This window comes from Cryptotermes secundus, unplaced genomic scaffold (assembly GCF_002891405.2).
Source record: "Cryptotermes secundus unplaced genomic scaffold, Csec_1.0 scaffold280, whole genome shotgun sequence".
Lineage (NCBI taxonomy): Eukaryota > Metazoa > Arthropoda > Insecta > Blattodea > Kalotermitidae > Cryptotermes > Cryptotermes secundus.
In genome coordinates this window covers 1139354-1152278 of record NW_019720566.1, presented here as the reverse complement: position 1 = coordinate 1152278, position 12925 = coordinate 1139354, and the positions used below count along the sequence as shown (strand labels likewise).

The 12925-nt window shown below is 37.3% G+C and overlaps 1 protein-coding gene across 4 annotated transcripts in view; it reads left to right on the top strand.

Moving 5' to 3' along the window:
* Positions 1-12925, top strand: part of LOC111868708 — a 43109-nt gene continuing 30184 nt past the window's right edge. For 3 of the 4 annotated variants that reach the window (XM_023859649.2, XM_023859632.2, XM_023859627.2), the window contains exons 1-7: positions 1-155; positions 284-454; positions 2818-2969; positions 3983-4154; positions 5240-5591; positions 8189-8330; positions 11809-12106. In XM_023859649.2, coding sequence (XP_023715417.1) covers positions 113-155; positions 284-454; positions 2818-2969; positions 3983-4154; positions 5240-5591; positions 8189-8330; positions 11809-12106 — 1330 coding nt within the window. In that variant the 5' untranslated portion in view covers positions 1-112. The remainder of the gene's footprint in view (positions 156-283; positions 455-2817; positions 2970-3982; positions 4155-5239; positions 5592-8188; positions 8331-11808; positions 12107-12925) is intronic. The other variant, XM_023859640.2, reaches the window with a different exon arrangement.

Here is a 12925-nt window from a genome sequence, read left to right as displayed (position 1 = left end):
CTTTGCTTCAGTTGGCAGCAGTGTACCAGTTACAGCAAGTTATGATTAGGTTATATAGTTGTTGTGAGTTAAATATTTTGTCGCAGAAGGAAAGCTGTACACATTCAGAAATATGGAACCATTTCTGCCATCTGAAATTGCAAGACTTGTCTACGGTAATAAGACTTGGTTACCTGGTTGAGTAAAGCACATTAATCGAGTTGCATGCCAAGTACCTAACCTAAGAGGTGGGAAATATTTATTATGTTTGTCGTATTTGAGTACTCAGCTATTACTTTTATAGGTTATTTGGAGGAATTAAAATGTGACAATGCTGCCCAGAGTTTCCTCGAGCATTGTTCACATCTGTCAGAGTGCCTGGCTGTTAACAAGAAAGGCAAGGGTTTCAACACAAGACCTGCAGGTTACTCTCTGACAGACATTCTGGATGAGTACTGCGAGATTCGCAGCATGGGTGAGTGTTGGCCAGTATCATAAATGGATTCGGGATGTCGTGAATTCTAGACTTTTCCCAGATTATGTAGAAGTTTATTTCAACTGCATACAAGTATCTTCTGCTTTGTAGGATGCAGCATTCTCTCCATGGTACTAATATGACACTGTCGCTCGTTTTCCTGCGGCCAGTCTTGCCCCTACAAACCATTTTCCTAGAGCTTGTAAACATAGTGACAGCTAGCTTGCTTTCCGTGTTGCTAAAGAACCACTCCCTGTAATCTCAGTTGACACCACAAAAGACCCACTTATAATCTTGTCATGTGCCCTTGTTGAACTTTATCTGCAGAACTAGGATTTGTATATTTTTTCCATGTGGCTTGGTCCTCCAGTGATTTGGGTATTCTAAAGAATATGTATAACTTTGATGGAAGTTGTACCAGCCAACAATGGCGGTGGTTGTCTACAGTAAATATAAAATAGAAGCTGATAAATCTGACAGGCTCATGTCAAACTATCCTTTTCAAAAGATATCCTGAAATGGTGGGGGGAAAAAAAGCATTTCTTTTGTTTGCGCTTTCAGTAGTAAATGTTCAGATGTTACATAATGAGAGTAATGAAAAAATTTGGCTCCACTTCTGTGAAGAAGATGCTAATGGATACCCAGTGATGTAGGGACAAAAGTGACTGCCAATTCTGTAACCACCACGAGCAGAGATGTGGGATGAGATCATTTCCCATGCAGAATTACATATACACAGTCTAAATCAAAAAGCAATTCCTGGTGAAGATGTGAGGTGTGAGTGGATGGAAACAAGTACAAAACCAGGAAAACATAAGTGCAGTTCACTTCTTCAAGTGTACTGCAAGAAGTATGATCTGAGCCTCTCTTTATAGAATATTTTGAAAAATATCATTCAGAGACAGACTACTGGAAGTAAAGTGAATATAAGTAAGCATAAAATGCAGTTCAGATGAAAATGTTTACACTTGTTTATGAGGTATTCTCCATGTATTTGTGTGTATGTGAAGACAACTGAAAATTAGCTTGAACATATGCTTGTGTTTTGAAATTCAGCAAATTGTCATAAATAAACTCCCCATAAATCTACTCATAGGTAATCTTAAACATTTAAGTTCTTCAGGATGCTAAGAAGTAGCCTTTAAATCCAAAACACTGAAAAAAAAATGAGAATTTTTTTTCAACAGTGTGATCCTATGAAATAATATTCATATAATTTTAGTTGCTGAAGCAGGTCTTGCTGTTGCGCTCACATGGAATGTGTTCTTTTGCAAAATGCATTAAATGAATGGTTAATGGTAGATTGTCTTTCTTTGTCCACCTATATGTTGTGCTTCCAAACTAGTGATTGATTCTTGACAGAAATATGGCAGTGGGAAGTCTACACTGAAAGTTCTCCAATAAATTTGATTTGGGTTTGTACTGATGCAAGATAACAACTACTTTGCATAATGCTCAGATTGAGTGTCTTCCAGATTTAAAAAGATTTTGTCACACAAAATATTGGTACATGAAAAAACAGAAATCTCATTAAAATATACAACATTTATTTGAAACATTATTCATTCATTCATTCATTCATTCATGTTTATTCATCCTGTAGATCAGATTACATTGATATAGGACATGTCACATAATATAAAATATAAAATTAACAAAATACAGTAGATTCTAAACCAGTAAACACACAAGATATATAATGATTATTTACATCTAGCATGTATCATAATCTAATATATCATAGTTTATCCATACATTCATATATTCAATATTTACTATACATAGATCGGACCACACAGGTGTAGAACATGCCACAAGTAATAAATTATAAAATTAGCAAGGTGCGAGAATTCATAACAAATAAAATCACAAAATATATAATGACTATCATATCTAGCATATATCAATATGCAGCATAACAGAATTTATCCAAACATTCATTCACTCAAATAAATTATAAATGCAATAAAATCAAAACCAATAAACACGCAAATATGCAATGAGTATTTACATCAAACATGTAACAATTCCAATAATTCAGAATTATCTATACATTAATTAATTCATATTTACCCATACCACAGATCAGACTACATTAAAGTAGGCCATATCTCATGAAACGAGTTATAAAACCAACAAAATTACAACAAATTATTTATCAGGTGGATGATATTTAATGAAAGAAAAGGTAAACTTATTTCTAATTGCAATGTGATTGGCTTGGCAACAGTGCATTTTATCTAGAATAAATGAATATCAAGGCCAATGAGGCATAAGAATATTAAAGAACAGATTCAGATGATATATGTACTGAGGTGGATTATGCTTTTCCAGTCTTGTCTGATTGTAGTCTGGTGTTTTAGTTGCAGAATATTTACAGAAACTTCCAAAAAATTCGGTGGAGAAGCTACAACACTGTGATAGTTTGATTGGCCAGCTGCGATATCTGATGGATGCAACCCAATCAGGACGGACATTGCTTGTCAGTATCAAGATACCACCACAGACAAATGAGGTGACAGCATGCAGTATTTCTTTGTATTATTTGTAGTGTGAATTTAATTGAATTCCCATCACACCCTGCATCTTGAGCAATGTGTGTACATTGCATTACTATTCATTTTTGTCATAGTAGGAAGAAATCCACTGCAATTTAGTGAATGTTGTATTTTGTAAAGCTAAAGTGATCTCTGTGCTTAATTAAGAACCACATAATGAAAATATATGGGGGAATGAAGGTATAGATCCACACATTTTTAACTTCAGCACTAGGCGTAACTGAGAGATCAACTTCCAGCCTCACTCACTTTGTCCTGGGGCAGAGGTGGGAGGCTCTGTAGGCCATAGAGCTAATCTGGCTATGACGAGGAAGAGAAAAACCTCTGCCCCATCCTGGAATCAGACCCTGGTCATCCAGTCTATAGCCAATCAGTGTACATCCAAGGTGGCTTGTTTGAAATCAGTTTTGTTTAATTGAATTTACTCTGATTTCAGGCTACTTTGTGTTGATTTAGATTAGCATAATATAGATGTTTTTGTAGCTTCTAATAATATAGAGGGCCCCAAGAACACTATACACACCATTCTGTGGCCATTTTCACCACCAAGCTGAAATATTTCCCCATTCTTGCTTTGTTGTCACATCAGAAAAGCTGCAAATTTCTGTGCTTTTCATTCACACTGCAAGAAATATGCAGATGTTATGACATATCTGCAGTCCTCTGTTTTCGAGCATGAGCTATTTACGCTAGAAGAACATGCAGTTATTAGTTTATGTTAACAGTGAATTGGACTTTAGGTTGATAGCAACATGGAATCTTTTCAGAATTTTTGGTTTTTGGATGTGATGTTACATTATTTTTGTAAATCGTCATATAAAAACTATGTAACAATGTTTAAAATACATCCAGTTAAAATGTTCCTTAATGTTGGTTAGCACAACTTGTGTTTTTGGTTGGTTATCCCCTTGCCATTTTGGTAGAAATTAAAGCAACAAACAAGAGATGATAATGTGTTTCTGCTGAACAGGAGTCATCTGCCCAAGGAAACAGTAAGAATGTGACCTCTGCCATATCCACTCAGAACCGAATAAGGATAATTGGTTGTGCGGACAGAGTAAAGCGAACTGCTGTAGTTTCAAAACGAGACATGAAACAGCAAGGTTCAAAGGATGGAAATGAAAGAGCAGCTTCTGTATCTAGTAAGTATTTGCATATGTCAGTTGATTATTTTCTTGCTTTGCATTGTTTTGTTACTGTATGATGCTGCTGAACAAGTTGGTGCAACTGGTAATGCTTATGACTTGTATTTGAAAGGTGCGTTCCTTGAAACTTTCTGGGACATTGGTTCTTGTGACTGGGGGGTTTTGTGGTATTCCTCAGGGCCTCTACAGAGATGCCTTGATAGTGCCTTCAAATTAAGCCACAACCACTTCCATCCACACCCTGTTGAGTTGAATATTGACATTCGTCCAAACGCTTGATGCTGTACAGTTTGAGTTAGTGACAGTGTGGTTAGATAAACTACAAATAAATACAAAATATGTGATACTGTAGCAGTTACAGATATTGTGTTGCGTGAATTTAAATATGATAGAATGGTTATGAGTGTTGACTGGGGAAATTTTGGGTGGAGGTGTTTGTTTGCCAGTTTAAGATACTGCCCTACCTTTCAGCTGGAAGGAATGAGTATAGTCACAAAAGCCATAAAAATAGCTGGTCCCTGGCTGGAATTTGCACTAGATACCTCCTGAATGTCAACTGTGTTGAACATTTCTTAATTACTGATGACTGGTTTGAAGTAGCCACTGTTTTATGCACTAAGTTTTAAGTGACGTGTATGCATTACTGTTTACATGGACTTTGCATCATGTTCTTTTCCAGAGTGTACTTCAGTGCCACACAGACCAGTTGTGTTGCTTCATCATCTTCATCCTTCCTTCTGTTAGTTATAGTTGGCTTGGTGTGGATATTACATGTCAGAATCTTTCCATCTTCTGGACATGTGTACCCACCCAAATCTCTTCCAGATGGTTTATATTTCATAATTTTCTGGGAGGTCCTTTCAGAGTTTGTTTCTTTAACATATTCCCCTGAATTTTGTGTATAGTATATTATAAGCTATGTTACTGGTGAAAATGTTAATGTTGTTTTTTTATTTTTCAGTTAAGCACAGGGACAACTCTCCCTTTTATATATTTTTTGTGTTTTAAATTATTGTAACATGCTGTCCATCTTATGGACTAAATTGACATTGTTTTATCTTCATTTTTTTTTGTTGTTGCAGGTAGTGTGTTATCAGTTGAAGCTACTCCTTTAGAAAACCTTCCTGGAATTTCAGCACTTGTGGATAACCAAAGTGTGCTTACAGAAAAAGAAAGTAGAAAAACTCAAACTATCTCTCTGAATGGCCATACTGCAGTATGTGAACACATTGATCATGATTTCTGTTTGGGGACTAGCCCCTTGAAGCCCACTACGGGCTTTTCTAAGCAGTACAAAAAATGTTGTGATAATAGGAGGACCTTAAAACATCAGCACCATTCACCTAGCACAAAGACCAGCCCTGCAGTAGGTGGTAAAAACAATAGCCAAATTGAAGATGGATCAGCTTGCTTTTCAACACCAAAACAAAAGTAGTGAGTATGGTATTGTCATAATTTTTCTACAGTGGTGTACTATTTGATGTAGTTGTCTGCACAGTTTCTCACCTGTCTTACATTAATGAAATTGTAAATTATTTAACTTTAGTGGAACTTTTCTCTCTTTACTATCTGTGGAATATTGACAAGGGTTTGACAAAAGAATGGAAATATTACAAATACTGTACATATTTCATTATTAATATGGTGTTGGACCACCATTTCCCTTCAGTACAGCAACAGTCCTTGGGATGGACTCATACAAGTTTTGAACAGTGTGTCATGGAGCTTTATACCATTCTTGAGGGACTTCTTCAAGTTGCTATAGAGATGTTATAGGTGGGAATCTGTTCCTCACTCCAGTCTCCAAAACTGACGAGTGTTTCAGTAATGTTCATATCTGGTGATTGTGCTGGTTAGGGAAAATGCCAAAGTTCACCTTCATGCTATTGAAACCATGACTGAACAGTTCCAGCTGTGTGAATTGGGGCATTGTCATCTTTGAAAACAGCATCGTTTCGAAATAACATCTGGGTCATGGGATGCACCTGATTACCCAACCATTTCATGTACTCCCTTGCAGTAATTCGGTCATGGGACCAACAGAATGCCACGATATTGCTGCCCAGACTGCCATGAAACCTCCCCTGTGTTTCACTGTTTGAACCAGGCATGCATTCTGGCTTGTAGGCTTCCATGGGTGTTTTCCAAACGTAAGTCCTTCCTGATGTAGGCTCAGGATAGGGACCAGTGAAGGGCTCTTGTGAACATGGTAATGAACCTTCAGGTTCCATAAAATTCTGGGAAGTTCTTGAGTAGCTGCACAATTGGCAATTGCTCATCTCCGTGAGTGAGAGGATAGAGAGCAGTACTGTTTTGGAATCTCACATAGGTTCATAGCTTTGGAAAACCTAGACACTGAGGTGGATATTAATAGAGCTTGGGGAAACTATTATAGATAATATCGAAATTTCAACTAGAGAGAATCTAGGCTATTATGAATTGAAGAAGCGTGAGCTGTGGTTTGACGAAGGATTCAGAATTATTAGATCAAAGAAAACAAACCAAATTGCAGTGGTTAGAGGATCCAAATGAAATAAATGTGGATAATCTGAACAATATAAGATGTGTAGCCAGCAGACATTTCAGAAATAAAACAGGAAATAGCAGAAAGATGAAATTAATGAGCTTGCAACGAACATTGAGAACAAGAACATTAGAGAGGGGAATAAATGAATTTAAGAGAGGTTGCTAACCTAGAAGTAACTTAGTGAATGATGAGAATGGTGATCTGCTTGCAAATTCCTACAACATCTTGAATAGGTTGAAGAACTACTTCTCTCAGTTATTGAATGTACATAGGGTCAGTGCTGTTAGGCTGATGGAAACACATATAGTTGAGCCATTAGTACCCGATCCTAGTCCATTTGAGGTTGGAATTGCTATTGTAAAGTTGAAAAGGTATAAATCACCAAGTAGTGATCACATTCTGGCAGAACTGATTTAAGCAGAGGGTGAAACATTATGGTCTGAGATCCATGAACTCTTTAATTGTGTGTAGAATAAGGAAGAATTGCCTAATCAGTGGAAGGAGTCTGTTATCATACCAATTCTTAAGAAGGGTGATAAAACTGATTGTAGTAATTGTGGGATATCACTGCTATCAACTTCATGCAAATTTTATCCAGTGTCTTCCCCTGAAGTTTAAGTCGTTACATAGATGAAATTATTGGGGAATATCAATGTGGGTTTCGACATAACAGACAACCACTAATCAGTTTTTTTCTCTCTGTTTCATTTGTCAGATACTGGAGAAGAAAATAGTAGTACAGGGAGAGAGTATATCAGCTATTCATAGAGTTCAAGAAAGCCTATCATTCAGTTAGGAAGGGTCAGTTAATCTGGATTTGTGTTCAGAATGCATACACTTTCCAGTCTATCCATGGAACTATTTGCATATTTAGATAATAAATTATTTAAACTTTCCTTTTCAGCAAAAGACAGGTTCTGATTTCCATAGCTCAAAATCCAAACATCTTCAGCATATTTAGAATTGGGTCTATGGAAGTTAGTTTTATCAATCTGAATTCTCATGGGATTTAGCTGGCCTCTCTCCACATTGCTGTTAGAACTACCTATGTTCTCATACTCCTTTACAACATCGACTATTAATTTTCCTGGCATTTGGTTAATAAGCTCTTCCTTCTGTTTATCTTTACAATAACAGGTACTATCTGCACTTTGAATTAAGGTCACATGCCCTAATTCTCCGTTTTTCTCAATTGCATACAAGGACTGTATCTTCTTGTCTTCTTTGTAGATAGTGCTGGGACACTTGAAGTTGTACGGTACGGGACTGTTTGCTGATGGTTTAATCTTCTGTTAGGGGTGGCTGGTAGCTTATATGTGAAGATCTCACTTATATCCTCAGAAGATTACCTGCCACAGTGAAGACACTCAAGTGAACACGAAAGGGGCACACACCTAAATGAAACACCAGTATAATTAATTTGTTGTTCACTGTTGTAAATATCAAATGTAAGATTGACACTCAGCAAAAATCTTAAATTTTGCCTTATAACATTATGTTTCAGCAACTGCAGCTCAAAGAGGAAAAGCACTAACCCAACGCCAGTGAAAGGCATCCACACACCAATGAAGAGTCAGACTCCATGTAAAAAAGTAAGACGTTCACACTCTGATGATAATGAATCCAGTGAAAACCTTGACTTTTCAGTAAGTTGGTGTTACAAAAGTAATCCTCTTGTTTATAGCTGGTAAACATTGAAAATGTAAATGATTGTTTTTTTGTGCTATACAGAAAATTTAATATTATCCATGGTATTTAAAGAAGTAAGGGACAGAAATGAATAAAACTGCAACTTTTGAAATGTGATCTTTCTCTCTGTGAATATAAAATAAATGACACCGTGTGAATTCAGTGTGTAATAATGAATTCAGCACAATTGCCATTTAATGTTTATTAAAGATTTTTCATAATTTAGCGTTAGTTTCTGTGTCATGGCCCAGTCACTCGAGTTTTAAATTCCCTCCACTTAAGGTTTTCCACAGTTAAGTGTTACTAATCCTTGGTTCCCTAGAGAAATCTTCAATATACAGTAGTTGCACTATATGTTGCCTGACAAAGATGAGTGGGTCTGTTTTTGTTTAAAATTTCTGCCTATATATACTTCAGTATTATAAAAAGTTTTGGCTAAATAATCACAGTAGTCAGACATATCTAATTTTTCTGTATGGGCCCTTGCTCTTCAATACATTTGGTCCAGCAGTCGACAAGATTCATAATTCCAATGGCATAAAATTTACTCTTGCATGTAGATGTTTTACTATTGCACCATTCATTTTTATGTCATAATTGGGTATTTTCCAACCTTAGAAGGTGTCCATCAGTGCCTTAGAAAGTGAAAATTGGATAGTGCTGAGTGACAGTGGTATGGTGGATGTCAGAGAATTTCAAATTTTGTGTTGTTTTGACAGTATGAGGAGCCACAGTAGGGCGACCACGTAGCAGAAGAAAATATTTGAAAGCAGTGTGCAAGGTGTTGATTATTTCGAGGCTTCAGTCTGTTAAGCAGCATGTCAGCATATTTAAAACTAGTTATCATTGTTCTGTCTTGAAAATAATTTGGTATGGGACAAAACAGAACAGAAAACAGCATGTTGTCTGGAGAGGAAGCATGCTTATTGTAATGTCTCTCTCTTAATCTGAAGCTTGCTGTGTTTGACCCCGATCTGTTATCAAGTCCCTGTGTGATTCAGATGATGATCATCATCATGATAGTACTGTGAATGTTCTCTGTAATTTCCAAATGCATATATTTGCGCAACTCTGTCAGTTGCTTCAGGACCTGTTTGGCACGGGCTCTGCAGTATCTCCTCTCATCATGAATGATGTCCCTTCCAATTGCATTGTCATCACTGCTGTTGCATTGGTTATCCCAGATATACTGAGTGATCTATTCCTTCATCTGAACACATTACAATTGATGGCTCCCAGAAAACACATCATCCATGATCCTTTTAGTTTTTTCACCTGTTCATGAAGTTTCCTCTGGCTTGTACAGTTATCACCATACAGAACTGTCATTCTTCTATAAATTTCACTAGTTTTTACACCCACTGGCCATAGAAAATCAGATCAGAGATTGTCATTCACTTTTATTGCATTGTATCAGTGGTGCAGCCATGTTAAATTTGTAACAGTAAGATGGATTTGTGTCAAAATAGACTTTAAAATACATCAATAGATGTTATATTTATAAAATGCTTGAAGATTTTGAGAAGTGTCTGTAAAAATAAACCAGTAAAAAGCAAAGCTATCAGTGTAACAGGCCATGGAGGAGGTCAGTAGAGTTGTGAGATGTCAAGGCTTCAACATTATTTATAGGCAGTTGGCTCTCAAATGGTGTTGAGGTGTCAGCCTCACATGCTACTCACCCCTTTGCCCCCAGGAGGATTCCTCGTACCCATTTCTGTTAGAGGCTGAGTCGACCTGGGGACTGTAGTGTAACTGGAAGGATTAGGTAAATTGAAAAGTCCAATGACCTCATCAGAAATCGAACCCACAGCCTTCTGGCTTTTAGCATAGTACCTCAACCAGCTACGCTACAGCATGCTCCATAAATAAATCAGTGTAATCCCAAATTTTTTAAGCTAACAACCCAACAGGAATTCTAGGCAGCTTGTTGAAGATGGTGTTAAAATCATCTGTGGATCTCTTGAGAAGATAAATATCTGTAGAACTAAAATCCATGTTAAGGTTTATGTTGTCATCACAATGTGGCATGTTCTAAGGTAGTATATAAAGCACAATAGATCACTGTGGTCACGGTGCATAGGCCAAGAGGGCCCCCATATATGGATGGTTGCTGTAAATATAGTAAATAGCCAGTATGAGGTTGCCCTCCAGCTTAGAGATTTGGTGGGCAGCTAACAACTCCATATATTGCTAAATGCTACACAGAAACAGGAGTGGGCTATAGTATACATGTTAATGGTCCTTTGGTTTCATAAAAGTCAGGGAATTTCTTAAATAGCTGAGTGATGCCTAGGTTCTCAAGAAGAACTCTGCTCTATGGGGTGAATTTTTTGGGTGGTCATTGTCATTGTACAGGGTGGGGCGCAGAAACTTCCTTTTTTTGAAGATGCATTGTGATGGGAGGGGAGGTTGCAGAAAAGTGGGGATAGGCTTGACAGATGCAGCAGTCGCAGAAGTTTCTGTCTAATACCCCTCAGTAGGAAACATGAGGTGGACGAGTGAGCAGCGAGAATTTGCTGTCGAAGCCTATTTTTCGAACAACCATTCCTACATGGCGGTGCAGCGTGTATTCCGTACTCACTTCGGAATTAAGCCCAGAGGTCCGGTTCCCGACTGGAAATCGATTGTTTTGTGGGTAGAGAACTTTAGGACAACCGGGAGTGTGGTGAAAAAATCATCAGGACGACAGCAGACCGTTACGACGCCAGAAAATGTGGAGGCAGTTCGACAGTCGATTTTGAGATCTTTTTCCAACCAGCTCTTGAAGAAATGCATCTAGGAAATGTCTGGTTCCAACAGGATGGTGCCACGGCCCACACAGTTCGAGCTTCGATGGCAGTTTTGAGGGCAAAGTTCCCTGGACGGCTCATCTCGCTTCGAGGTGACATCCCTTGGGCAGCGCACTCACTTGATGTAACGCCCTGTGATTTTTTTTATGGGGATACCTCAAGGCACAGGTTTGTAAACATCACCCCACAAACCTGCTTCAGCTGAAGAATGTTATTCTGCAGGAAGTAGCCCAAATTCTGGTGCACATGTTGGAACGTGTAGAGGGGAACTTCAGAAAACGGTTGCATCAGTGCATAGAGAATGGTGGCCACCACCATCAAGACATTTTGTTTAAACCTACATGATTTAAAACTTTAAAGTATGTTCTTTCATTAGCTAAACATAAATTTTGTCTATTATCAATGATTTTTCTTTTATTCGCCTTCAAAAAAAGGAAGTTTCTGCGCCCCGCCCTGTATTTACAGAGATGTCTTCAAAACTTTTTTTTTGGCTCAAGAGTTCTGCAGATCATGTTAGATCTTTCACGGTTCATTGTTTCTTGATGGATCCCATTGCTTTTGTACTACAAGTGTAATAACAGACCAAAATATGAGAAGTTCCTAAATTTTATTGGTGTAATGATATGTAATGTCTGTCTTTGTGCAGGTGCTTACTCGAGCTCTGTTGGATAACAAGGAACTTCATGAGAAGATTGCAGAAAACATAAACAAGGTGATTCACAAGCCTGTCCCAGGGCAGACTTCTGAAAATATCGAAAGTGTGCCGTCACCTAGCCCAGCTGGAGAACCAGATAGTGCTGAAGCATACCCTGTGATTCCAGGGCCTAATTCAGCTGTTTCATCTTGTGATGGGATGCTACAAGAGCTTAACCAAGCCATTAAAACCATAGTGGATCAGACAGAGCAGGACCCTGTGTTTGAGAGATTTCTGGAAGAAATCATAGGTATAGTGAAAACACAATTACCACAGTGTATCTTTGAGTTTACTCTAACAGATGTACATTTTTTCCCTTCTGATTTTGTGCACATTTTCATTGGTCCACAATAATACGTTAAATTTTAATTGATTTTATGTTTCCTCAAATTTACAGTTTTCCTGAATTTTGCACTTTGTTTTTTTTAATCCTGACAATGGAAATTTAATTGATTTTACATTTACAAGTCTCTGCTTTGGAAAACTGAAAGAAACATTGACATTGTTCCTTTATTAAAATATCTGTGTATAACACAGTCCGTCAATAATACAACAAATTGTTCCTTTCTCTTCTACTTATACTTAACATAACATGTTTCAGCCTTAGATGGCCATCCTCAGGTGTCTTAATATATCAGAACTGCTACACTGCATTAATATGCAGTAAAATCATATGCTGTGATACACATAATAAAATAAATTAAATTGTTCATTAATTTGGTGAAATTCTATTCCACCTCACAAGGGGTGTCAGCCATTTGTTTAGAACTAATTGTATATGTTTCCATGTTTTGTTGGAGGGGAACATATATAATAAGTTCGAAACAAGTGAACGACACCCCTTGTGAGGTGGAATAGAATTTTACTGAAGTGGATGTTAAAAAATTTTTGTTTTAATTTACTTTATTAAGTGTACCAGAGCTTGTGATTTTACTGCATATTAATGCAGTGTATTAAGACACCTGAGGATGGCCATTTAAAGCCAAAACATGTTGTGTTAAGTATAAGTAGAAGAGAAAGGAACAAATTGTTGCATTATTGACGGACTACGTTATACATAGACGTTTTA